The following is a 27,551-nucleotide window of genomic DNA, read 5'->3' as shown; positions in this document are numbered from 1 at the left end:
GATGCTAAACATATTGCAAAAATTTTTTTCACATACTCCTACAAACATCTTGCATGGTAACTGCTTTTTCTTTTCAAACTTTTTTTTTGGTTAAAGTATCACATACAGAAGAAAGATGCACAGAAGTGAATAGTTCAATGAATTTTTGCAAACTGAACACCGTCCCCATAATGAGTACTCAGATCAGGAAACAGAACGTTACCAACCCTCCAGAAGCTCCTCACGCCCCTCCCATTCACTAACCCTCTCCCCGAGGGTGACCATTCTCTGGATCTCTGACAGGATGGAGCAGGTTGGCTGGTTTTGAGCTTCATGTAAATGGGAGATGTGTGCTTTTTTCGCTCCTGGTTTCGTTAGGTGTGTGAGAGCCATCCATGTGGTGGTGTGTGGGTGTAGGTCATGTTCATTACTGTAGAGCACTCTGCTGGTGACTTTCCTGCAAGACACTTACCCACTCTATTTACCCATTGTTTTGATAGACATTTAGGGAGTTTTTGCTTTGGGGCTATTATGACTACCTCTACTATGAGCCTCCTTGGACATGTCCTGCGGTGGCCACATACACGTGTTTCCAGGGTGCATGTACCTAGGCGCGGGATTTTGGGTTGGGGGAGGTATAGGCTGCACTTCAGAAGATGCTGTAACCCAGTTGTATAAAGTGCCGGCACGACTCACCTCCCACCAGCAGTCTGAAGGCTCCCATTGCTCCATCTCCTGGAAGATTTCCACTCCCATTTGCAGGGGAGGAAGACCAAAAGTTAATGTGTCTCAGCCCCATCACAGCTAGTGAGTCAGAACACTGGGATTCACCCACGTTTAACCACAGATATTTGCTGAGTTCACACTCTGTGCCAGGCCTCTGCTGGGGCCTTGGGGGTCATTGGTCACCCTGAGGCACATGTCCACACCCTCACAGAACTTCTCATTGGGCAGAACTGAATTTGAACTCAGATCCGTTTGGTGCCAGTGTTTATACTTACCACTCTGTCACCATTTTCCCACACCCCCTTGGAGCCCAGCGAAGTGTTTGGCACATGTTAGGTGCTCAGTAAATCTCAAGTTGAATGAATGAAGGACTGGGAAGCCTCAACAAGACCTCTTCTGCAATGATGGGCTTCTAGCTGCAAATTACAGGAAAGGAAAGTGTTTTTTCTAGCATTCCTGGGTTGACGAGCTAACCCAGGTATATTTAGTCTTGAGATGAACCTTCATTAGGTCTAACTTCTGGAACCCAAACCTCAGGGCCCAGCAGGGGATCTCTGCACACTTTAGAGCTAGAATTTATTATGGAAGAAGACAGGAGGTCCACAGGGCCTATGTTAAAAGCTTTCGGGGCAGCAGAAGCCTCACTCTGAGGGAGACTTCATGTCCCCGAAGGTGGAATCTCCTTCTGATTATCAGTGAGCTGCAGGAGGACACTGGAGTCTGGCTCGTGGAAGGTTGGCTGGACTCAAAATTGGTTGAGTTCATGAGCAGTCTCCTGCTCTGTAAGGAGAAGAGGCAGAGTTAGTCACCAAGTGTCTGCCCTCCAACCCCCAGGTCCACACTGAAGGGGTCTCTCTCATCCATCCCTGCCGACCAAGGCCCTGTGCCAGGAGCATTCGCATTAAAACTCTTCAGGTGATATCTAGTTCTTCGCTTCTTGTGTCTTCCATGCACTGAGAGCTCTGTGAAGGTGAGGACTGTATCTCTTTATCTGCAGCAGGAGTAGGGGATAGGCTCAGGTGGGATGGGGCCAGTGCTCCCTAAAGGATTGAGTGGAGATCTTGGGAGAATCTCTGGTCACCTGGTGGTTTGGGTGACTTGATGAGGGCACAGCCTGCTTTTGAGGGGTGCTTTCTGCTGTCCGAGCTTTCTCGGGGGACAGTGATGGACCCCATCATATGGTCACCTCAGAGCACATGTGGACACCCCTGAGCAGGCTCAGTGGGGGCAGCAGCCAAGGCTTCTTTTGTGGCCATTTTCCCATCCTGAGTACCCCCTCCCCAGAGGGACACAGGCACCCACTCACCCATGAGGCTTTTCAAGAGTTTCACATCCAGCTGCCTGAGGATTTCATCGATCAGAGGACACACCTGGGCCACCAGCACAGAGCAGAGTCAGAGCAGGGACTGGGAAAGGAAAACTGGGGGGCTTGTGGCCAGAGGCCATTGGATTTCCACAAGGAATCATGGCAAGAGTGACTCCCTTGTGCAGAGCCCCAACTACATGCCAGGTGCCACGCACAGCTCCTCCATGCTTTGTCCCCCTGCATCCTTGTGACATCTCTGTGAAATTGAAACTGTGAAGGTTACCATTCTACAGATGGGGAAGCTGAGGCTCAGGGAGGCTGAGTCATTTGCCCAAGGACACACAGCCAGTAGATGGCAAAACTGAAATATTTAATTGAGATTTCTCAGGTTCTAAAGCCCAATTCTTTGCTGAAATGCCAATATATATGCCTTGACCCTCAGACTCAAGGATGCCCAAGGCGAAAATATTTTTCTCAGACTTACCTGACTTTCTATCAGGTGTGGGATAACTTTTTCCAGGTTCTCTCTGAGGTTGCGGAGAAAATGTTTTATCTTTGGTGGGATATCTCTAGAAAGAGAGGTATTATGTGCGGAACAGAACAGATAAATACAGGCAATACTAATGTCAGGGGCCGTGTACGGCACACATCTCACACAGCCATTTAATCCTCAGCCAGCCCCACGTAAGGGGCGTCATTGTAAGCAATAGTCAGTGGGGCAGCTCAGAGAGGTGATGTGTCTTGCCCAAGGTCGTACAGCCAGTAAGTGCTTATTAGATTAGAACCAGGTCAGTCCACTTCAGAGTTCACAGTCTTTCTCCTCTTTGTGGCTGCCTGGCATGATCTAGGCATTCAGTGAATGTCTGATGAATAAATGAATGAACATCCACTGAAGACCTAGTTGCTTTCAGTGATCTGGAATTACAGAGAGAAGTAAGACACAAGTCTTGCCCTTGAGGGACTCAAAGTCTGTTGACATTGATATCCTTGGGTCAGCCAGTCTATAGATCTTCATTTAGATTTATTTTTCTATCTTACTCATTACTGTATCCCTAGCATCAAGCATGAGTGAGTTAGGAGGAGGAGCTTCAAAGAAGGAGGGGCATTCAGGCAAAAGGATCAGCATGTGCCCAGGCACGCTGGTGTGGAAATGCATGGCGTATTGATGGAGGGGACATCTTTCAGAAGGACTCGAGGGCACAGGGCTGCAGAATGGGGCAGAAGACAGAACAAGGAGGGCCTTGAGTGACACCCAGGAGTTTGCTCTTCATCCAGAGGGCATTGGAGAATCATTGGAGGGTTTGGAACTGAGGCTGGGGAACATGACCAGATTTCTGGGCTAGAAAGTTATGTCTGCTGCAAGGGGAGAATGGAGTGAAGGAGGTGAGGTCTGAGACAGGGAAAACCAGAGGAGGCTCCCGTAATGGTCCAAGAAGTGGATTCTGAGCCAGGGCAGTGGCTGCAGGGCTGGAGAGAAAGGGAGTAAGTGAGGGGTGCCAGGAGGTCATTGATGGCAAATGATGAAGAGGGGCTGGCTTCTGGGAGGTGGCAGGACATTCCTGGGATGCAGATGCAGGAGGAGGAGCAGGTCCAGGGGAAAGGGTGAGATCTGTTTTGGGCTCAACCAGGAGGTGGTGCGGTCGTGGCTGGGGCCAGTGAGGGAGGGGCTTGGCCCTGGAGAGGGGCCGCTGGGACCTTACTCAGTGAGGAATTTCGTGTGGACGCTGCTGGGCTCCACGCGGCAGTGGCCTATCACCAGATCCCTCCGGCCAAACTCGTCTTTCTCCAGCCAGAACTCCACAGCGAGGTTCATGTGTGCGTGTGTCCTTATGATCTGGTTATTGAAGGGCCTGGGGGAGGGATGTATGGAGGGAAGGGCAGGAGACAGAGAGAAAAATAGAAGGAGGAGAAAACAGCCAACATGAAGAGTGGCTCTTTCAACAAACCAGCCCAGTGGGCTCCGTGTTGCCTGCATGTTAAATTCTTCGGTCAGTGATTAAAGAGAAAAATGTTATTAGCCATTTTTCTGCATTTTCAATCTGAAAATCCTTTAAATAGACCAGATTAGTGGGCCTTTGAAAATTCAGAAGTGGAGAGTTAATCTCATTCTAAAACTCTTTACCGTTAAGAGGAGACCTCCCTTTTTGGCAGGGCAGCAGATGTTAAAGTGTAGTTTAAACAGGAAATAGGCAGGGTGATGAGATCATTAAAGAGTTTCTCTCTCTTTTTTTTTATATCAGCATAGGGAACTCACATAGGTGTAAATGAGCAAATGACCTGCCTCCACTGAACAGTGATCGCCATCCATATTGTAGCTGAAGAAACCAAAGCTCAGAGATGTGAAGTGACTTGCCTAAGGTCACACAGCAAAAGAGTTCAGAAACCAGGATTTGAAACCTGGTTGGCGTCAGAAAGATCTAGTTTTCCCAGGCTGCCAAATTCTCCCTCCTCCCCGACTCCCAGGTTCCAAGTGAAGAGAAACAGTGCCTCTCAGACCCCGATTCTGTATGACTCACAGTCTCAAGTCAATATCAAATCCAAGTGAGATGTTTGCCAAGAACCACTCCTTATGGAAAGACGTCCGGATCCTGCCATAGTCGAGCTGAATGTTGGTGATGTTGGTGCTACACAAGGAAAGAGCAGAGGCGCGGCAAGAGTGAAGGACCTCGGACCTCAAGGCCTTGTACTGACAGACAAGGCTGGCCCATCTATTAAAAGGGCCTGGCAGTGGGATTTGGAGTCAGAACCTTTTACAGATGCTCTGAGGGCAAGAGTGCCCTGCAGGAGTCCTGGGAGGCAAGCCATCCCTGCCGCTAACAGTTCCACACAACTGTCTTGTGAAACCCACAGCCATCTGCAGACCCAGACCCTGGGCCTGTTCTCAGACCCAGCCTCCCCATCTCAGTGGATGGCCCACCACCTGCCCAGAGGTCCCAGGCCCAAACCCTGGGAGCTGTCTTCAACTTCTTTCCATCCCTCACCTCCACATTCAACCCATTAGCAAATCATGTTGGCTCTGCTTGCAAAATGTATCCTAAACTGGGCCACTTCCCATCACTTCTGGTGCTTCCATCTGGTCCAGGTGGCCATCACTTCTTGCCTGGAGGTGCTCTAGTTTCTCTCTGGGCCCCTAGCCACGATCTTGGCCACTCCCCAAATTATTCTCCAGGTGGCAGCTGGAAGGGCCCTAACGCCAGCATTCTCTACTGGTTTCTCAAAGCTCTTGCAGTAAGATTCAAAATCTGCATCACAGCCCCTAAGACCTGCAGAGTCTGGCCTCACCACTCCCTGCAGCCCCACCTCCCTCCACCCTCCCCCTTGCTCACCCAGCCACACAGGACTTTTTCTCGTCCTCAAACACAATGATCTCCTTCCGACCTCAGGGACTTTGCACTCCCTGTGCCCCAAGTCCTTCCTAAGTTTCTACTTAAGGGGTTATCTTTTTAGAAAGATCCTCCTGGTCAGGCCTTTCATTCTCACCCCTTACCTTACTAAGTTTGTCTTCATGTTACATCCCTTCACCTGAAATGACTTATTCACTTTCATGGTCTCTCTCACTAACTAGGATGTAAGATCCCAAAAGGCAGGGACTGTGGGTCTGTTTATCACTGTATTCCCAGTACCCAGCTGAGGTGCTGGTACGCAGTAGGGGCTCAATGAATTATTATAACAACTGTCAAAGAAATGAATGAAGGAAGGTGTTTGAGGCTGCACACATCAAGGGACGCTCCCCCTGGGGAGGACTGGCGCTGGTGACAATGGACAGAATGACAGATTCAAATCAGAGAGAAGGTAGGTCAGGGGCACCACAGGCTGGAATAACAGGGTTACAGTTGAGCAGCTTTGAGCTGGGGCAGCTGAGGAGGCCTGTATCCATTGAGAAGAAGGAGTGAAAATGGAGGTGGAGGACAGGCCCAGTTCTGAGAGGTTAATTATGCCAATAGCTATGCAACCACCAGGGGCTGCAGGGAAGAGTCTAAGTGGTCTAGGAGGCAGGACGATCATGCCCATTTCACCGATGAGGGCCCAAGGCTGAAGCTCAGGGAGCTCAGATGCCTCACCCAGAGTCGCACACGCATTCAAGCAATAGACTGGGGTTCCTTTGGCTCCTTAGATGTTTATCCAGGCTGTGTTCTGGGTACCCACGTTATACATTATACATGTATAATATACATTATACATGAGTCCACAGTGGTCCAGGAATTTCCCCCAAATTGGTGGCAGACCCAGGATTTAAATGCAGACATTTTACTTGTGAGCCTTCACTTTTAAATTACCCTGCTATGCCTCCTCTTCCAGGGACCCCCTGTCCTGGGCCCCAGCTCATCCTGGTGTTGGGCCTCACATCTCCTCCTTTCAGTCTTCCTTCCCTCCCTCTTCACAGGCCTTGCCCCTCTGGGCCTTGAGCTCTGCCCTCTGACCCAGAGCTTTATAAAGAGTCCCGGGGCAGGGGATGGGGTTCAGGGTCTCACCTGCCTTCTGGATGCTGCTGGAGGCTCTTGCTGCCAATTAGCCAGCCCACCACCCCCGGGACCATCTGCCCGGAGGCATTCAGACTGTCCAGGAAGCGGATGTTCTGGATTCGGCTCTCTGTATTGTGCTTCATGAGGCCCTGGGCAATAACTGGAAAGTGACATTATATGATGTCCTGAAAACGTGGGGGTGTGAAGCCAGGAGGCCCAGGCTGGCGCACCCACGCTTCTGCTGAGATTGGCTGAGTCATCCCCTGCCCCCAACACTGAGACCCACCTTCTTTGTCTATGAAATTATGCTTGGTGAAAGAAAATAGAAAAAGAAGATGCAAATTGATTTTATGAGGCTAATACAACTTGCTTCAAGAACAGTACAAGGAAAGAAAGTCACACATCGATTTTGTGCATGAAAAATTTGCTAAAATCCTAAATAAATTACTCGTTAACAAATCTAATAGCTAATGGTACATTAAAAAAAATCACATTGCATTGTAAAGTATAAATTTTAGTTTGATGCATTATAAATACATTATAGTACGTTATAAATATATGGTACGTTATTAAAAAATCATGTTTATTCCAGGAAAGCTAGGTTTGGTTCAACATAAGAAAATCTATTAATACAATTTATTAAGTGAATGGAATAGAAGAAAAAATGCATTAATTTTTAGATGCAGACAAACACTTGTTAAAGACAAACACTGATTTTATGATTAAGAAAAATTTAGGAAACTAGGAATATAAGGGGATTTCCTTAACATGATAAAACTATATTCAAAAAACCTACAGAAAATATACTTAGTGGAGAATTCTGACATATTCCATCCCTATAGGAGGCCTAGCTGTACTGCAAGATAAGAAAAAGGCACAAGAAAGATAAGGTTTAGAAGAGAAAAGATAAAACTGTCAATTTGCAGATGATATAATCCTCTACATAGAAACTTAAACAGAATAAATAGGACAAACTATCAGAACTAATAAGAAGTCAGCAAGATTTGGGGGGAGCAGATTAATTTTTAAAAAATCAACAACTTTCATCTTGCCTATACCAGCAATACCAACTAGAAAATAGAACAGAAAATTAGGTAAGATTTACTGTGGCAAAAAATACCACAGATTCTCTAGGAATCAATTTAATAAAGCATGCTCAAGCCATTTATAGAACTTTAAAATTCTACTAAAGGGTATAAAATAAAATCGGAACAAATTGAAAGATACACTAAGTTTGTAATTGGGTGACCTAATATGGCAAAAATGACAATTCTCTCTAAATTAGTAAACAAATTTAGTGTTAAATTAGTTAATTTCCAGAAGATTTTTTTCTTTTGGGGGGAACTCAATACAGTCAAAAATTCATGTGGAAGAAGAAAGGTCTATTAGATAAAACAAAATTTTACAAAGATGTAGTATTTAAAGTGTTATCTTATTGGTGTAGAGACAGCTACACAGACCCAGAATACAGAACTCAAAAAGGGATCCGCATGTTCAGAAACTCAATCATTTGGCAGATGGGTTGAGAAAACGGACTCACGTGGAATGAAGTGAAGCTGTTATCTCTATGAACATACATAAACATGGCTTCCAGATGGCCTCCTATAAAGCTATTAGAAAAAAAAAAAAGTAGAGCAAGCCTAGGGAAGAGACAAGGGCTTAAGACTCATCAGATATAAACCATGAGATGAAATTTTGTTGAGTTTGAAAAAATTCCTGTTCAATGAAGGACTTCCAAACAGAGATAATGGATGACAGTTTGGGAGAAACGTGAGCAACACCTAGACCTGACAAGGGACTAACATCACGAATAAATGTACATCTCCTCAAATCAAAGAGGATCAAAACGACAACAACAACAACGACAACCCCAGGAAAGCAAATAGAAAAACGGACAAAAGATAAGAACAGGAAATTCAAAGAAGTCACAATGGCTAAAAAAAATAAGTCAAATTGCTTAATCTTCCCACTAATCAGATACAGTGAAGCTAAAACCATTAGGTATCGTTCAAATACGCATTAGACTGGCAAAAAATTAGAAAGTTGATGTTACGTACTGAATTGTACTCCTCTTCCACAAACTAGTGTATTTTAAACCTTAATCTCCAACATGACTGTATTTGGAGATGGGGCTCTTAAAGGAGGAGTTAAGGATAAATCAGTTCCTCAAAGTGGGGCCCTAAACTAATGGGACTGGCATCCTAATAAAAAGAGAGAGAGATATCAGAGTGCACTCACTCACCCTCTGTGCACACACAGAGAAAAGGCCATGTGAGGACACACTGAGAAGGCGGCCATCTGCAAGCCGGGAGGTGAGGTTTCACCAGAAACCAACCCTGTGGGCAACTTGATCTTAAACTTCCAGCTTCCAGGACGGTGAGAAAGTAAATGTGTGTTGTTCAAGCCACCAGATCTGTGAATCTTGCTGTGGCAGCCCTGAGCTGACTGATACAGTGGAGAGGTGGATTCTCCCCAGTGTGGGGAAACATGCTTGTTTGTTACTGGAGCGGATGTAGACCAGCATAGCCACTCTAGGAAGCAATCTAGAAGTCTTTAGTTAAATTCAGTTTGCTTCTGCCCTAGGGACAAGCCATCCCCGTTGAGGATATATCCCAGAGAAATTCTTCCACAGATTCTAAGAGAATGTTCATCTCATTGTAGATTATAATAGTAGGGATCTAGAGACAACTGTTCATCCCTAGGGAAATGGTGAAGGGGTGGTGAAATGGATGAATTTCACGGACTTTCCTGCACCAGGCTGAAGCAACAGATGTCAACAGCGTAGTGTCCAGTAAAGGCAGTAAAAAACAATGAAATCTATATGGCAATACCACTTATGTAAATCAAAACACTGCATGTTTTATAAGGATATGGATACACTTGAACACACATATTAAACAGACTGCAGTTCCTGCCAAGGAAGAGGGGAATGGGAGAGAGGATATAAGATAAAGGGGAAAATAACATAAAATTAAACACAATAGGGACCTCGCCATGGTTCATGATAATGATAGTGCACTATGAATAAGCATATGATCAACTCAACCTCAGTTTTCTGTACTTTATGTCTAAGAAAAAAGGAAGAAAAGAGGGTAAGTGACTGATTCCAGGTCATCCAGCAAGTCAGTGGTGGCTGCCCAGATAGTGCTTTCCCCACTCTCCCCATGACAGCGGACAGGGCATGGGCTTAGCTTACTTGTCGCCAGAGCAGATTTGCTGTCTGTGTGGGCCTTGACCAGGCTAGGCCAGTGCTGCTTGTGCAGTGCCGAGGGCAAGGCCAGCAAGCTGAGGATGACCAGGAGCCTCCAGAGTGAATGCATCTTCGGTTCTGGGACCTGTGGGTATCAAGAAAGGTCAGATGGTACCCAGGTGGATGGCTGCAAGGCTGGCCACCTGTATGGATGGACTCATGGTTTTCTCTAGGAAGATGACGCCAGAGTTAGCCCCCAGCATGCTGAGGGGAGGTGTCATGATGGACTCTGGCAGCTGCCACGGGGCTTGCTCACATGGTGAGGGCAGCAGGTGGAACCCTGCGGGAAGGCCAGGGATCCAGAGGGAAGCCTTGTTGCTTGGAGACACCCAGTAGAGCCCACTGTTGGGTCATCCAGTGGGAGTCCTCTCCCAGATCCTGCACGGGCTGGAGGGCTGGACTCTTCAGTGAAAAAATAAATGAATGAAGAGGTGAGGGTGGCTAATCCAAGGCTTTCCAATTGGACTAAGACATTCTTAAGGGCAAGATCATCCGCAGTGCCTACCACAATGCTTACTTGTCAGAAATTAAGTGCTGATGATTGTTGGTTAAGTGACTAAGTGAATGAACACATGAATGAGTGAGGATGGCTAATCTCTGAATTCCCCACCAAATTATGTTTCTGGAGTACAGGATGTAAGTCTAATTAATCCTCCCATGCCTCCCATGTTTACCACATGGTAAACTAGTGATGGTTTGTTAAATGATACAAAGGAATGAAGGATTAATTGGATGGATGAATGGATGGATAGTTTGTGAGTAAGATTTACAGGAAGTGGACAAAGAGCCTTAAAGCCAAAGCATTAGGTTTACCTTGCTGCTCTGGGTTTGAGGATCATAGAGAATTCAGTCCAAATACCCCCATCCTCACTGTCTCAAGAAATGGCATCCCAATCCATCCGGTTGCCCCAGCCCCAGCCCCTGGAGTCCCCCTTGACCCTGCTTTCCTTATCTCTCATGACCCATCTGTCACGAAATCCTGTCAGCTCCTTCCAGAATTTGATCACATTTAACAACTCCCCCTCAGCTGCCATCATCTTGGCCTGAGTGATTGAGGGGGTGGCCTACTTGCTGTCCCAGCTTCTTCCCTTGCCTGCCCACAATCTCTTTTGCACACAGTTTTAAAGTCTGATGCTCAGAGGTTGGTGGATTGGCTCTTCTTGATAAATTGGGGGGAAAAATGTCCCAGGAAGGAGAGTTAGGGAGTGAGGAAATGGCATTTATTAAGCTCCCATTCTGCAACAAGACACATGTGAAATTTTTTAGAGACATTATTTAATTCTTGAGGTCAAAATTGGCAGGAATCAGACCATGGCACTCCTCTGCTGAAAACCCTCCAAAGTTTCCCATTGCACTCAGAGCAAAAATCCAACTCTGAGCGATGTCTTCCAGACCTTGCAGGGTCTCTGGTGTCCTCTCTGACCTCACCTCCCACTACCCTGTCCCTCCTCCTGCTCTCCTGCAGATGCACAGGTCTTGAGGGTCTGGGACCCTCAGCTGAGCTGCTGTAAGCTCAGAGACAAAAGTACTTTCCACTCCCTGTACTCTCTCTACCAGCTGCGTGGGACGGGCTGGGTCCTGTGTAAATTTCACAGAAGCCCCAGGCCATCCTTGGACACTTCACTTCTGGTTTTGTAAATTGAAAGCTTTAGTTCAGGGTGATGGCTTTCGTGATTTGAGATCCTGTCTCAGGGTTCATACTCCCCTTGGGGATGTTTGTAGAATATCAATTACTTTGGAATAGTAATTTTCTAGTCTTCCTGGTCTTGTGTAACCTGTGGATTTTGTTATTTTTTGCCAAGAAAATTGGAGATGAGTGGGCTCTATTGTTCTTGGCTCTTTGGAAATCTGAACTGAGGGTGGACGAGGTTGTCAGTCCACCTCATCACAGGTTGTGGTTCTCAGGGCCACTGAGTCTAAAGAAATGATGACGTGGAGGGCGTAGACTTCCTGAGCCTGGTGCATGTCAAGGGAGAAGGAAGGCACTGCTCAAGGGTGAGCCCTGAATTTGGAGACAGCTGAATGCATAACCACATGCCGTTAAGAGCCTGGGCTTCTGAGTCATACAGACTAGGGTGCAAATCCTGGCTTTCTCTCTTGGTATATTCAGCTTCCAGATCTGTTAAACAAGGAGGGTAATATTGCAGGGCTGTAGTGAGGATTAAAGGGAATTGTGTTCAGGGCAGTGCCCAAAAACCAAGTTGCTGATTGCTGTCATCCTCATCCTCACCTCTCTGAGCCTCAGTTTCCTCATCTGTAAGCTAGGGAAGCTGGTGGAGTGAATGACACCAAATATGAAGAGCCCAGAGATGGTGCCTGTGACACTGGAAGTGCACAGCATGTCAAGGAGCCACCCTTCCTGAGCACATTTGCAAATGAGCATAGGGCTGTTTTCTGCAATTCTAGCATGCAGGAATTACAACTGGGAAGGAAGGGTTGCTAAATGGCAACCAAGGCCATGATGGTCTAGGGCCTGGAGGGAGCTTGCAGTTCTGATCAGATGGTGGGCTTTGCTCTTGTTCATGCAACAGACAAATAAAGCAGCTAACGTCATTCCAGTCATATCCATCACAGTGTTCAGAACCACCTGTAAAATAAGCTCAAGATATTTTTCTTCTCAGTCACCGACCATAAGAATAGCCACATGAAGCCAGAGGGATGTGTTGGGGGATAAGAAGCAATGCAGCACAAGGAGTGTTATGTGATTTATAATAAGAAATATATATTTGGTCTGTCTACCGTCCCTGGCACATAGCTCCTAAAACTCTTGTTTTTTATATAGGAGCCATGGGAGTATGTTTTGTTATAATATTAGGTCTTTTGTCATTGCTTCCTGAAGTAGTTCCAAAGCCATCATATGTCATTTTTCATAACAAGCCCTTTTCGACCACAACTGAGTTTATGTTAATGGAAAGCCCTTAAGGATGGGGGTTGGTTGCCAGGGGAACCAAACACATGATATGGGTTTGGAACATATAGTCCCACCTCACTGACCTCCAGGGATGGGAGACATGCTGCACATTGAATCAGTCACTAATGGCCAGTGATTGAATCAATCATGCCTTCGTAGTGGAGCCTCCATAAAAACCCAAAAGGAGAGGGTTTGGTGAGGTTCTGGGCTTGGTAAAAGCGTAAAGATGCAGGTGTGCTCAGAAAGGGCATGGAAGCTCTACACTCCTTCCCACATACCTTGCTCTATTCATCTTTTTTATTTGGCTGTTCCTGAGTTACATCCTTTTACAATAAACTGCTAACCTAATAAGTAAGCAGTTTCTTGGGTTCTGTGAGCTGCCCTCACAAATTAATCAGACCAAAGGACGGGGTCATGGGAAACTCCGATCTACAGCCTGTGGCTCATGAAGCACAGGTAACAGTCTGGACTTGTGATTGAGCCCTAATGAAGACAGAGGGGGTGTTCTTGTAGGACTGAACCCTTAACCTGTGCCCTTAATCCCATCTCCAGGTAGATAGTGTCAGAATTGAGTTCAATTGTAGGATAGCCAGCAGGATTTCTTGATGTGTGGGAAAAACTCACATATCTGGTGTCTGAAATGTCAAAATTGGTGGATAATATTTGAGAGTACTGTATGTAACACAAATGAAAATAATGGTGTGTTTTTTTCTTTACAAGGAGTCAAATATATGAGTCATCTACTCATAAAAACTGCTTGTGACTTTAGGACCTGCCCAGGCATAATCTCTTATATACTGTTCCAAATGGAGAAGGATTGTTGCTGTGGGTGCCCAATATGAAGACTTGATAGATCAGATTACACATCGTCCATGAGGGACAGCTCAGGTTGCATGGTCATTTGATGTCCTCTGGTTAGATATTCATCTCCACCAGGACTCAGTAGCAAGACAGGAGCTGTTCTTCTAAATCAAAACAGGTATCTGCAGAATAGGATAGTGCTTTTCTCCAAAAGTCCTGGTGCGCTGTGTTTCTTTTTTTAGAGCTTTCCAGAACATCCACTCCACATCTTCGTTTGCTAAAGATACTATAAAATTATCATTGGTCCTGCCTAGGCCATAAGGACAAAGTGGCAGAGAAGTTTGCACTGTTTGCTGGAGAGACTTTACTTGCACTCATTCCTACTCAAATCTAATGCTTTAAGAAGTTACTCAGCAAATGCATCAGAAAAGTACTTGTAATTGTGGTATATGTTGCCTTAAAAATTAAAATGGCCATGAAGCTTTGTGCCTTATTGTAAGAATAAGCATTGCAAGGGCATGGCAATTTGTTTTTTTTAATCTCGAAAAGGATACCTTGACATGCTCTTAACCACAGTCCTCTCAGAAATGTCATCAAAGTAACGGGGTCTGGGGTTTTCATGAGATCCTGTCTTACCTTTCTACTCATGTGTATTTTGCTAATGCATTTAAATGCTTGCTAATTCCTACTCCTCAAGTCTAATAAGCATAATGTTAGCATTGTATTGGCATATGTGATGTTCCATGATATCAAAATAATCAAGATTTTTGCAGATTATATTATGGTAGAGAGCAAGATTGCTTACTAGCCCAAAGGAAAACTATAAAGGTGTGCAGATAACACTGCCAAGTAAAAGCCAGCTGATTCTGATGGTTCCTACAACTTGGTATAAGGGCAGAAATGTTTTCCAGGGCAACAGTGTATCCCAGATGCCAGGAGCTGTGGACAGTGAACAGTCCTGTTAAGTGGGGGTGGGGTAAGTTTTTTCCCCCATGTGTCAACTTAGCTAGGCTAAAGTCCCCAGTCATTTAATCACATTTGAATCTAGGTGTTACTCTGAAGGGAGTTTTCAGATGTAATTAAGGTCCATAATGAGATGACTGGATAATTTAGGTGGGACTAATTCCATCAGTCAGAAGATCTTTAATGTAAGGCTAAGGGGAGGAAGAGAGATACAGAGAGACAAAGAAGAAAAAGGAGGAGGAGAAAAAGGAGGAGGAGAAGGAGAAAAAGAAGAAATATTTCTTGTGGACAGCAGCTTCAGCCCTTCATCTTCTTTTCCTGATGGCTTGACCTATGCCTTTTGGTCTTGCTTAACCAACCCTTGTAATCATGTAAGCCAATTCCTTCTCTTTCTCCTTCTCTGAATTAATCCTGTCTGATACAAGTATCGTCATCCTTTTTTCTCTCTAATTTAAATGATAGCCTTTGTCTCTTTAATTTCCCCCAATTGATTTTGGTTTATTATCCTATTACAAGAGAAAGCTCCAGGAGTTTCTGCTTGGCATTTCCTCCTCTCACTCCATGGATCAGAGAGCCAGCTGGGGAGTCTGCCAGTTGCTAATTATGTCTATTCCAATTACACATTCATGAACTGGGGAAATAATCCCAGAACGCGTCCCTATAATTAGCTGGCCCACTCTGAATCAAACTTGTGTCAGAACCCCATTTATCACTTGAAAACCATAAGCCCACTCTAACTGGTGGATCATAAAGGCATTTTGAGTTCCTGGAAAATAACAAATTCAGAGCCAGTATCTCACATTCTTAGAAGTTTGAGTATTTTTTCATAGTAAATTATGATTCTAATAAATGTTAACAGGCCAATTTAGGAAAGACTTGAAGAAAGTTTTACTATATTTACTATGGCAATATTGCCAGATCTTTTGCTTTCCCTTTGATCAATGGTTTCCTGATTCTGAACTGGCTTATAACTGGAAATTGGGTTAGAGGCTCTGATTCTCCATTTTGGCAACCCGAGTCAGGTTTCTGGATTCCAAACCTGAAAATCCCACTGATCAATTAACATTTAGTAGATGGACCATCTATTTCCTTTATAGGGGAACTGTGATCAGTTAGAAATTGCCAAATATTCTGATTACCAATTCATCCTTGCTATCCATTACAATAAGCATGCCACCTTTTTTTTCTGCCAGTTAAGCTCTGCACTTGCTCTCTGTTATCTTTACCTCATGATCCCAATTGAAATCAGGGAGTCCTTCTCAATGGCAGCGTTTCCCAAGCAACAGAAAACAGCCATCACAGAGCACTTCAAGGATGCTGATGTTCTCCTTACTAAAGTATTTCTCAATTTCTTAGTAAAGAGATTGATCTTCAGGCTCCCTCAGGAGATGTAATGGTGTTGGTGCATATGTTTGCAAAAGATAAATCCACTCCAACGGTTCCATCTCCTTAAACTTTTGGGAGACTTACTTAAAGTAAAGCCTTACTTTATGTTAAACCTGGGAAGTTCTGGCATCTCAGCCTCACTGAGTGAAGGCCATTGTTGAGTTCAGTTTCGAGTAATCAGCACAGTGAACTATTAAGCCATTTTCAGATGTGTGATCTAATATTAAATCTAGAACCTCTGATAAATGTACCCATCAATTAATTAAGAACAACCCAGTGCTATAGTCTGTCTTCCTTTGTCTAACATATTTAGAATAAATTGCTAAAATATTCCCCGTGTCTGCTTATGTAAATTTGCTAAAAATTGCAACAATTTTAAGTACATAAGTTATTCCATCCTTTATTTTTATCCCCCTGGAGCCTGCTGATATCTGAACTTAGTTATGGGTCTTGTGGCAACAAAAAGTGGTGGGGATGAGTTTTGAGGATCTTTAAGGAGGAACCCCATTAAACTGGGGAGAAAACTTCAGAGGAAGGGATACCTGTTGGCTGGTGCAGTATTCTAAAGGGGCTTGATAAGGCTGGTTTTAGGAGCATTAAAAAAAAAAATGGATAAGCTCAAACCCACTTTCCCTAGCTGGGTAAAGAACCATTGGCAGGTGATGCTTAGAGGAATAGAAGCAAACAGGGAGAGAGGAGCTTTCTTTTCTCCTCTTCCAGTTTTGCAGTCTCCCTCTAGCAAACTCTATTGGCAGACTCTAACAAGAAGCAAACCAGCAAAGAAGATATGTGGTTTGCAGAGTCCCAGACCAACACCACTAAGCAGAGTACAGAACAATAGATTTGGAAGTGAGAGGCAAAATCTTAATAACCAACAAAGCTTATTTAAAAGAGTAAGTGATGTAATGTATGTTAAAGACACAGAAGAGTGCCAGGCATGAATAAAGGTAGTAATAAGGATGAAAAAGAGGAGGTGGAGCAGGTGGGGAAGTAGGTTGAAGTAGTCATTCAAAGTGTTAAATGCTGGTGAATGGAAGAATATGAACAGTGAATAAGCGTTCCTTGGTACTGGCCTTGAAGGAGTTCATAGATGACCTAGGGCAAGTTATTTTGAGGATTTGGGGGAAGAAGCCAGATTATCCAAAACCGAGCAATGGATGAAGATAAAGAAGTCAAGGTAGTGAATATCTATGTCTTTTAAGGAGTTTTGTGACACAGAGAAGAAAAATGGAGTTACCAGGACAGAGATAAACTTTCTTCCATAAACCACAACTTGTAGACTGTTCTTGCCTGAGGGCACTTAGACCAACATTGTCATTTCACAGTGGGGAGACTGTGGCCCAGAGGCTGTAGTTACCCGAGGTCACAGAATCAGTTCAGAAAACATCTTATTTGAAACAGGAAGCCTTGTTCCTTAGCTTTGGGGAAACTCTGGGTCGGAGTGTTCAGGTATTTCTGAGATAAAAGCTAAATTAACCAGGCATCTTCCCCCACCTTGCAAACTTTTGTTATGATCAGACCCACTACCATCTCTGGCTATTTTTGCCCCTGCTCACATGGAACTACGGAAGCTGGACAGTCCACAGTTCAGAGCTGCAAAAAATTTATTGTGGGTAGATTATGGGAAATCATCACATGGATTTTGGTGAGGATTTATAGGGAAATAGCCTTCATACCCAGAGAAGTAGGGAATCTTTGGGTCCAGGGTGGCTAATGAAATTCTAGGCAGCAGGTAAATAATCAACATGAACATCTACACAAGTGATGGCCTGGAGCTTGGAGGACATTCCAGGGAGGAGACCAGCCAGCCGGATCTAACTCTGTGTGAGATAATCAAGATATTAGCCAACCTCATACTCTTTTTAAGGAAGCTGTAAGCCAGAGCTGAGAGCCTTTCCCCTCCTCCACCTTCTTTCACATTAGTATTGCTGTCCACTATCCATGGTGCTGAAACACATTCCTGTCCAGCTGCCCATCCTCTGCCTATCCCTGGATAACAATTTCTCGATGTTCCTTGGACTCTCATCAACTAAGATAGATCTTCCTCCTCACATTGGCATATTCATGACACAAAGATGTAAAATATTGCCAGATGTTTTGGTTGATCAAAAGACATATTTCTTCCTTTTAATATTGGCAACTCATGCACGCTATAAATAATATAAATTTATTTTACACATTGTAAATAATATAAATAAAATACATTTTATATACAAATATCAAATTTTATAGTATACTTTCTAGGCTTAATAAAATATGTATGTGAACTGAATACAGTATAGGGGACACAGTTTGGGACTTCTGTGATGTATTGGTGGGGATAAAATGAGATGTTCTAGGTCTCTCAAAGTTTTGCAGCTAGCAGCAAATTAGCTTGGTTAGAGCTGTACTGCCCAATATGGCATCTAATAGCCAGATGTGGATATTAAGCACTTGAAACACAGCTAGCCCTAACTGAAATGTGCTGTATGTATAAAATACATACTAGCTATCAAAGACCTAGTACAAAAATAAAATATAAAATGCTTCATTAATATATTAATATTTTCATATTGATTATATGTCGACATGACAATATTTTGGGTATACTGGGTAAATAAACTTTTTTGCTAAAGTTAATATAATCTGTTTCTTTTTCCTTTAAAAGTGTTGTTACTAAAAAACTCAAAATTACATATGTGTTTTGTGTTATATTTCTATTGAACAGCATTGGCTTAGAATGCTACATAACTAAGTTAGTCCCCTACGCACCCAGAGTTTCTCCCCATTGTCCAGAACACAGATACTTTCCAATTCCTGTGTATTTGCACAAGCTGTATCCTCTGCTTTAATGTCTTTTCCCACAAGGGAACTCTTAATCGTCTTTCAACACCCAGTTTAAATCCTGCCTCCTCTGTGAAGCCGTCCAGTAAGTCCCCGGACAGGGCTGCTGGATCTTGCCTCTCTACTTCCACAGAATCTCAACCAGAGTGCCTTACTTGCATATACAATTGCCTATTTATTTGCCTTATTCCTTACTACACGGGGGGCTTTTGAGGTCAAGGGCCATGTGTGAGCCATCTTTGTAATCTTGTCACCTGGGATAAAACAAGGAATAAGACAAAGTCTTTGCCTTCATGAAGTATACATTCTAGTGCAGGAGACAGAAAAGAAATGAGTAATACAGTAGGAAGTCAGATGAATGTCATGAAGAAAAATAAGGTAGGGAAGAGAGTGGCAGATAGGCTTTTTTGAGAGACTTGAGATGGTGACATTTGAGCAGAGTGTATTCAGCACAAAATAATTGTCCCCACCCCCCAAAAAAGACATGATAAGTGAATAATGGCATCCTCTTTTACAAAAAGCTCCCTCTTTTCTACACCAAATAGCATCCTTATAAAGACACTTCCTGCTAGCTGAGCCCCTTCCACACTCCAGGCACATTGTTCTTCTTTCTTTGCTTCAAAAAGGCAAGTTCATTCCTTCAGGGCTTTTGCACACTGCTCATCCTTCTGCCTGTGACGTTCTTTCCCCCTGGGGCTTGGCACAACTTCCACTTGATCATTCAGGTTCAGGTGAAAGACCTCCTCAAAGCACCTTCTGCTGGCCTATGCTCTCTTAATTTGATGCCTTCCTCCCTGCCTCCACCCTAGTCACTCTCCTACTTTGTTTTCTTCGAAGTACCATTCTCTGGAATTTAACTGACTATGTACTGATTTCCTAGTTCATTGTTAGAACACCGAACTAGGATACAAACCCCAGGAGAGAAGAGTCTTTGTGTTGTTCATGGTTGTATCCCTAGTATCTAGCACGTAGTAGGTCCCTAAACTGAAATTTTATGAATGAATGAATCACACATTTATAATGACCGTAAAGGCCAAGCACTAAGGAATGGAAGATACTCTGATGTCTTACCGGATTGGTACAAACCTGGCTTCTTCACTTTGGGGATATTTAGATGGCAACTTGGTGCTGAGCTATGCTGCAGCAGCACATCTAGAATGCAAAACAGGTACTTCAGACAGTGGGAGTGAAGACGTATCAGAGAGGCCAAGGGAGTCTCCTCTGCTCTTACTGGGTGCAGGGCAGGGTTGGGGAGTGAGCCAAAGGCTTGGAGACAGGAAGCTAGGGCTGGAGGCTCTTTGTCACTGGCTGATTCTGACCATTTCACTCATAGTTCTGGGCCTCATTTTTCTCATCCATAAATTGGTAACAACGGTCCTTCCCAGAGAATCACTTGAGAGCTATACACTGAAATGAGACAATGGAGGAAGTTTGCCTTACAGCAACCAGAGTCTCCATTTTCCTGGCCACCTCTCTAAAGTGGTGGTCCAATATGAGCAGGGTGAGGGTGTTGGTTGAGCTACTCCACTCATATTTACTTTGGGGAGCCTGCGGACCAACCTTTGGGAGCTTTAAGGCTCATCTAGATTAACTGCCTCGAGCCTCCTACCTCATAAGCAGTGAGCTCCTGTCAGTGGAGGGATGTGAGCAGAGGCCAGAAAACTGCTTGCTGGGAGAGAACCTCCAGCATCTAGCACTTGGTAGAATTAGTAAATATTCAGTGAAGGAAGAAAGAGTTCTTTCAACCCAGCAATTCTATTGGTTTGCAGATTCCATGTGGGAATTCTCAGTTGCTGAGATTCAATCTTGCATGATTGTTTGGGGTTCTGGCAGATGTGGAAACTTCGGGTGCTTGGAGGTAGAGACTACTGGAAGGAAGCAGTTTTTGTCTTGGCTGAAACTAGGCCAATTTTCTGTTCATAACTGAACATCCAAAGTTTAGGAGGAGGATAATGGAGACAGTTTTCTCCCCCAGAGAAGCCTCCATTCATATCTCAGCTTCTCTAGGCTTTTGGGATCAGAATAGAATTGGAAGTAGCATGTAATTAACTAGTGGTGGAGGGTCAGTGACTAGCGCAAACAAGATGTTTAGCCCTGGGCTTGGCGCACAGGACTCCCTCAATAAACGGTGGCTGAGTTCATTAGGACTGTTATTATTAGGGACTGTTCCACCTCAGGAGGGTTGGGATTTTTGATCTGGGAGAAGTGTCAGGGTGAGGTAAGGGCAAGAGAGATGAAGGGTGAAGGAGGGGTTGGAGTTTTCTCCCAAAGTGTTCCTGTCCCTTCCCACTGCCAGCACTTACTAATCAGCTCATTAGCCACCTGCGGGTTCAGGTTATAGAGCCATGAATTAATGAGGGGACATACCTGCAAGACAAGGAAATATGCAAGAGTCAGGAGGAGGATTCTACCAACCAGAGCGTGAATGGGAGTAATCAAGGCAAGTTCTTCTAAGCCAATGCATCCTAGGGAAAAATCAGGTAATAAAGTGGTTTTGGGGGACAGACAGATTGCCCTAGGATCCTATGTCAGCTGAGCCAATTGGCAGTTATATGACTTGAGTAAGTCATTCTTCTCAGACTTCTTCTTAAATCTGGAAAATGGAGATAATATTGTTACCTGAAGTATAAGACTGTTAGGAGAATGAGATAAGAAGATCCATCTAAGATACTTGGCACAGTATCTGTGAGCTTAAAGAATATTAGCTATTAATTTTATTATTACTTTTACTTATTTTACAGATAAGGAAATGGAGTCTTGGTGAGGCTTATCAACTCACCTTCAGTCATACAGATGCCAATTTTGACCTCAAGAATTAAATAATGTCTCTAAAAAACCTCACGTGTGTCTTGTTGCAGAATGGGAGCTTAATAAATGCCATTTCCTCTCTCCCTAACTCTCCTTTCTGGGGCATTTTTTCCCCCAATTTATCAAGAAGAGCCAATCCACCAACCTCCGAGCATCAGACTCAAAAACTGAAGTAATCTGGTTTTGTAGACTTACGTTGGCTCCCAAATTATTGATGATTAGGTTTTTCAGGATTTTCTCCACGTTTCCCACAACAAAATTTGATATCCGGGTGTTTCTAAATGAAGAATGACAGAAGTTGGTAGAACAGATTAATTTCTCCCAAATCCTCCTTTCTTCATCTCACTTCTTTGCTCAATGGACCCCAAATTGCTTAAAGTCTACTCCTTGTTTCCAGTGTGCTTCATGACCCAGCCTTGCCCTCCTGCTCTGACCTACCTCTTAGGGCTCCTTAAAATTAATCTTTCAATTTCAATCCTCTTGCCCTTATCATTGCTCCTCTTATTTCCCTCTCTGTGTCTATTTTGTTTTCTCTCCTGGAAAGCCTTCTTCAACTCCTATCACCCTTCTAGGTCCTGCCAACCAGTTTCCTCCAGAAAGTCCTTCCTGACCTCTCTAGCCAACCCTGAGTCCTCTCTGGCCAACTCTCCCATTTCTCTGATTATCTAATGCTACAATAGAACTTATCTCCTTGGCCAGATGGTTGTGTATTCATGGAAAGAATGGTATATTATCATTCTTCAGTGAGGGGAGGTGAAAAAGAAGCAGGAAACAGCAGTGAAAAGGTATCTTTGTATTCATGACTCAGTCCCTAATGAGTCACTTGAGTGACTAGTGGGTCAGGGTAAATCTAAATCTCAGGCAATGGGTCTGTGTCTTTATTCTATAAAACCCTTTTATGTATGTCAGTTGATCTACCACTTCCAGCCTAACATCTCAGATGTCCCACAAAAAACGGGACTTATTTTCTTCAATGTATCAAAAAACACGGGAGCCATATATAGTCTTCCTAGGGGGAGATGGCTGTGAGTCAAGGAGGCTGTAGCTGGCCTGGTTCTCACTTATGTTTGAACATGACCAGAGGACAGTACCAGACCTGTATGGTTTCAGAAAGGAGTCCACACTCAGTCCTTTCTTGTAACTGTGAGAGACTGGGAGATGAGTCAAAATAAACAATGCAGAAGTGAAAAAGACACAGTATAAAATACATCGGTGATGGCTATTGCATTCAGTTAATTGTGGATGTCAGCCTGAGTTTAAAAGAAAAATCTTACCAAAGACGATTGTAAAAAAGAGATTATAAATTTATAAGAAAACACTAAAACTCTAGTTAATAAAAGTGCAAACCTTTGAAAATGGTAACTCTGAAGAGGAAATGTCATAGACTAGTAAAGGAAATGTCATAGACTACTACTGGTAGCCAAAAGGAAAAAAAGAAAAAGAGAAAATAATTGCATTCATGATATTTCCTACCTACTGAAGAGAACAATTGGTATTCAGTGAATATGTAGTGAAACTGATTAATACCGGCCAGAAACATGTCACTTAGTTCAATTCTATTCGCCAAGTATTTGTAAGTGATTTGAAACGTCTTAAAACTATTATATGCCTTAGAATTTAAAAGTCATAAAAATGTTTATACTTTTTCAATAATTTTAGAAATCTACAATAAATAAATGATTCTATTTATAATTCTATTTTTGGAAAAATGTATCAAAATGCTCAGGATGACTTATGATAGCAAAAAATTCAGAAATATCTAAATACCAACCAATGATCAAGTGATCCTCTTTTCTTTGTCCTCAGTGCTATGCAGTAAACCTCTCTTCATGTCCATAAAGTTATTATTTTTATAATAAACACAATTTTTCATTGACATGATGTTCTATTTATAGGATGCACAACCTGCTGCATACAAAAGGCTCATTTTGGAAGGTACTGTTTTGCTGGTGACATCTTTCAGGTGAAGCCTTAAGATGGGCTTCATCATAACCAGCTGGATCCAGAGAGAGAAAGACGGAGAACTCACAAACTTCTAGGTTCGATCCATACACTTTCTGGAACAAGCCTGCAGTGCCCAAAGGCGAGTAGGTATCTGCCATCTACATCCTTCTCCAAATGAAGCTGGACTTTCATATTTGTCCGCACTTGAAATAGAAGGGAATTAAGAGCTGGGAACCTGCAGGAGGGAAGAGTTAAGGCTGGTGGAAGAGAATTTCAGAGCTCACTACACCCTTGTTTATTTCTAGAATGAGGGTTCCCATGTTTGCACAGGACCCTCAAAATCCCCCTATTATGATTCTTTCCTCATTGTTTGGAAAAGGTGATTCAGGACTAGAGAATGGGAATGACTCCAGCCATTGGCATTCAGGATGTATGACTGATACTACCTCTGGTTCAGGGGACAGTTAGAAAGGAAAAAGTTAATTTCAAGAATAACATCCTATCAAAAGCAAGAAACTGAGACTTTGGAAAGTACTCTTTCAGATGTCTCAAAATCCACTGCCTCAAGGGCCAGACTGGAAATGGAAATGAATGAAATAGACCACAGCTTAGTTTCACAGGGAGAGGTGAAAGCTGTAATGTACTGAAGAATGCCCATGCTCTCTAAAAGTACACCATGTAGACCCAAAAAGCTCTCTAGGCATTGGCGGCGAGGAGTGGGGTCTAGAGCCAATTCCTAAGTCCTCATCTTAAATCATATTCAGTCAGAGCTAAATGGGCTCATGAAGTCCAAATTAGTGAGTGGGGGCTCTTTGGATGAAGCAGGGAATAGAAAGTTGCTTTACCTCCCTCCTTACCCCGGAGGAGCCCCAGGATGGGAGCATTCAAGTAGTCTTCAGGTCCTAATTCTACACACAGGGTGACCCAGGCCCAGAGAGGGAGGGCGTTCCGTCCCAACCACACAATGAATCTTTCCGAAATTGTGCCGGATGCCCTTTAATTATGGCTGCTTCCCCCTTCCCTGCTGCACACCTGTGTAAAAGTGGACAGAGCTGTACATGAAACTCACAGCTTTACTTACTTCACTTGGATAGAAAATAACAATGCTACCAGTAACTCGGCCTCGTTGTTGTTGTGGGAGTCCTGGAGGGAGACCTGAAGGAGTTTAGGGTCTCTCAGCTGTATTCTGGGTGAAGAAAGAGCACAACAGGGGGAGGTTGCAGCTCCAGCTGAAGGCAGACCTCACTTTATGCAAAGGCAGGTCCCCTGCAGGGCAGAAACTGAAAGTGTGCAAAGATAGTTACTCGCTTGTTAATCATGTGATTTATGGCACAGCTACTATGTGTTATAAGCACTGGGAATGCAGCCTTAGCAGAAAGAGGCTCTTGTTTTAATGTACCTCAGAATGATTGCATCCAGTCCTTTGGCCAGTACCAAGCAGGCTGGAATAAATGAGTGAATAAATAGTAAGGAAAAGATTGGGAGCCATGTATAACACATGCTTAGGGAAAGTGTGTGTGCACAAAACAATAAACCCAGTAAATGAATACAGGTAAAATGTGCCAGGCGATAGGTGCTGTGAAGAAAAGGCCCTGCAGGATCAGGTGACAGAGGGTGGCATTGGGAAGAATGGAGTTTTAGGCAGGGTAGTCAGGGAAGCCTTCTCAGAGGAGGTGACATTTGGGTGGAGTCATGAATAAAGTGAGAGTACAAGTCATGAGATTAGCCAGGGGAAGAAAGGGCCAGGCTGAAGACAGCAGGTGCAAAGGCCCTGAGGCTGGAACTTGGCTGGCATGTTTAAGGAACAGCAACAAGCTCAGTGTGGCTGGTGGGAAGTGGGTGAGGGAAGACTAGTAGGAGAGGAGATGAGGGAGGTAGTCGGGCCAGTGATAAGGACTTTGGGTTTGGTTCTGAGAGCAACGAGAAGACACTGGAGGGTTTGGGCAAGGGATTTACAGAATCTGACATACTTCTTGATTCTTCTGGATACTGGTGGCGCAGAATGGAGGGGGAGAGGTTAAAGTGGAAGCAGAGGATCCTTCAACAGTAAGTCAGCGGGGAGGCGATGGTGGCTCAGACCAGAGAAACTGGAGAAAATAGTCAGATGCTTGGGTGTGTTTTGAAGGTAGGGCTGATAGGCTGGATGTGGGTGTGAGGGAAAGCGAGGAGTCTAAGACGACATCCGGATTTTTGGCCAGAGCAACCACATGGATGGAGCCATCACTAACTGAGATGGACCGGGTAAGGGCAGGAGCAGGCGGGTGGGGCCGAGGGTGGGATCAGCAGTTAAATTAGATGTGTTAGGACAGGGATCCGGGTCTTCTTCACTCTGGTGGTCAGACAGCATTGATTCTTCTGTTACCACATCCGTATTATAGAGGTTACTGTTACTGTCACTGCCGCTTGGGGTCTTACTAAGGGTGGGGAGCTGTGCAAACATTTTATATACATTATTTCATATACTGTTCACCACAGTCCTCTGGGGGTAGAGGCTATAATTCCCCTTTCAACAGAGGCAGGAGTTGATGCCGGAGCTGGTGGTGCTCTCAGGGTGATGAACAGCCATCCTCCTCCCAGACCAAACTCCTGTCTGTCCACCTCCCCAGCTTCTGCACATCCCACCCCTTCACCCACTGTGGGAACTTCTTCCAGCCAGTGGGTGGATGTCAGGGCCTCAGCGTTGGAAGGGCTGTTAGATGAGGAAAGGGCCTCTGTAGACTCAGAAGGGTGGGGGCAGCTCTAACAAACCAACCAACCAGGAGAGCCTGGACCTGGGGTTTGTGATCAGGGCCACTCACCTAAAATTGCTGTCTCTACTGATGTCCAGGAGGTCTGTTGCGGGGCTGAAGACATTCTTCAACGAGCTTTGGAGTTCAATTGTCTGCAGGCTGGGAAGAAAGCCCTCACTGAGAAGTTCTTGGGTCAAAGCTGAAAAACAAGTTCCCACCCCACAACCAAACCCAATTAGATGTTGAGATGCCAAAGATTCTCAGATGTAAACTTGACCTCTGAGTATATCCTTCATGAGGTGCTTACTCTACATTCATCTAGTCTTTCTGGCCTGCTGGGTGCTGGTCCAAGTTCTAGACATAGTCATTCAGTGAATACTCATAGGGGCCTGTGGTGTGCCAGGGCCATGCCAGGGATGGGGCTGCACCAGTGAGAACAGGCAGAACTCTCTGCCCTCATGGAGCTGGTGTTCCAGGGAGGGTGAGGGGAGAGAGACGACAGAGGAGTGAATAAAGAGACACGCAGGAGGCGGGGGCAAAGAAGTGTTGGAAGGGGGCTTGTTGCAAAATATTTAGCAACCAGCTTGGCATGGCACCAGCCAATCAGAAAGAACATCAGCCAGAGCTCTGGAGCCTGGTCCTGGTGATCCTGGGCTATGCCAGGTGTTAACTCTTCAGATTTTGGCTGATGAGGAGGCTGGGGGTGAAACTGGGCTGGTTCGGTGAATGAGGGGAGACACTTAGAGAGTCTCTGAGCAGAGACTATCTCCCAAGGAATACAGAAAACATTGTCAACATTTTAACCACTAAGCCATACTGACCATACTGGTGCATTCTGCTCCATGCTATTTATGTCTATGAAGGAAAAAATAAAAGGCCGAGTGAGAAATTGAGGGTATTGGGTGAGGGTGCTAATACATGTAGGGCGGTCCAGGAAGGTCTTTCTGCAAATGTAGAATTTTAGCTCAGACCTGAAGGAAGAAAAGGAACTCTGCTGATAAGAGAAGAGTGTTCCAGGCAGAGGGTATAGCAAGTACAAAGGTCCTGGGGTGCGCTTAATATGCTGCAGAGGCTGCTGTGGCCGGAGGGGAGTGAGTGAGTGTGGGATGATAGGAGAGGTGGACAAGAGGGTTTGATGGTGGATCTTAATAGATGAAACAGGGCAAGAGACAGGAAAGAGGGGATTCTTGGGAGAATAGGGTTAAATATAGTAACATAGTGATGATCAGAACAGCTAATGATTAATGGTGTTAACTGTGCCCCAGACACTATGCTAATAAGAACTTAACTGACATTGGTTAATGACCTAGACCTCTAGGGGAGTCTTATGGGTCTGACAGAGACTAGGCACGACCCAAGGCTAGACAGTCTTACCATTGGTGATCTGGGACAGGACTTCTTGAGCAGAGGATGAAGCAAGCAGCCCACAGAGAAGAACAAAGAGGCCGGAGACCTTCAGCAT

General features: G+C 44.4%; 2 protein-coding genes across 2 annotated transcripts; both read right to left on the bottom strand.

The window, feature by feature from the left end:
• Positions 1–1,262: 1,262 nt before the first annotated feature.
• On the bottom strand, positions 1,263–10,014 carry BPIFA3 (BPI fold containing family A member 3). The gene is made up of 8 exons (XM_006179255.1): positions 9,981–10,014; positions 9,671–9,809; positions 6,484–6,634; positions 4,528–4,635; positions 3,712–3,861; positions 2,496–2,580; positions 2,012–2,075; positions 1,263–1,485 (listed from the first exon to the last, which is right to left on the bottom strand). The coding sequence occupies exons 2-8, from the start codon at positions 9,792–9,794 to the stop codon at positions 1,451–1,453; spliced, it is 717 nt and encodes a 238-aa protein (XP_006179317.1). The 5' UTR covers positions 9,795–9,809; positions 9,981–10,014; the 3' UTR covers positions 1,263–1,450.
• Positions 9,829–27,551, bottom strand: LOC102516843 (putative BPIFA4P protein). Its single transcript, XM_006179272.2, has 7 exons — positions 27,464–27,551; positions 26,159–26,288; positions 24,442–24,546; positions 23,446–23,595; positions 21,612–21,693; positions 20,912–20,975; positions 9,829–10,004 (listed from the first exon to the last, which is right to left on the bottom strand). The coding sequence occupies exons 1-7, from the start codon at positions 27,549–27,551 to the stop codon at positions 9,829–9,831; spliced, it is 795 nt and encodes a 264-aa protein (XP_006179334.1).

This window comes from Camelus ferus, chromosome 19 (genome assembly GCF_009834535.1).
Source record: "Camelus ferus isolate YT-003-E chromosome 19, BCGSAC_Cfer_1.0, whole genome shotgun sequence".
Lineage (NCBI taxonomy): Eukaryota > Metazoa > Chordata > Mammalia > Artiodactyla > Camelidae > Camelus > Camelus ferus.
The sequence above is the reverse complement of the archived record's forward strand: the minus strand, read 5'-3'. Positions and strand labels throughout refer to the sequence as shown.

What these genes read in the sequence shown, in the direction of transcription:
- BPIFA3 (XM_006179255.1), bottom strand. Translation starts at nt 9,794, where the DNA reads ATGCATTCACTCTGGAGGCTCCTGGTCATCCTCAGCTTGCTGGCCTTG. An exon ending in CACACCTGATAGAAAGTCAG is followed by an intron (nt 2,076 to 2,495) that starts GTAAGTCTGAGA and finishes CTGGTGGCCCAG; the next exon opens with GTGTGTCCTCTGATCGATGA. An exon ending in ACTCTTGAAAAGCCTCATGG is followed by an intron (nt 1,486 to 2,011) that starts GTGAGTGGGTGC and finishes TTCTCCTTACAG; the next exon opens with AGCAGGAGACTGCTCATGAA.
- LOC102516843 (XM_006179272.2), bottom strand. Translation starts at nt 27,551, where the DNA reads ATGCTGAAGGTCTCCGGCCTCTTTGTTCTTCTCTGTGGGCTGCTTGCT. An exon ending in CCTGTCCCAGATCACCAATG is followed by an intron (nt 26,289 to 27,463) that starts GTAAGACTGTCT and finishes CTTGTTTTTCAG; the next exon opens with CTTTGACCCAAGAACTTCTC. An exon ending in TCAATAATTTGGGAGCCAAC is followed by an intron (nt 20,976 to 21,611) that starts GTAAGTCTACAA and finishes CTTGTCTTGCAG; the next exon opens with GTATGTCCCCTCATTAATTC.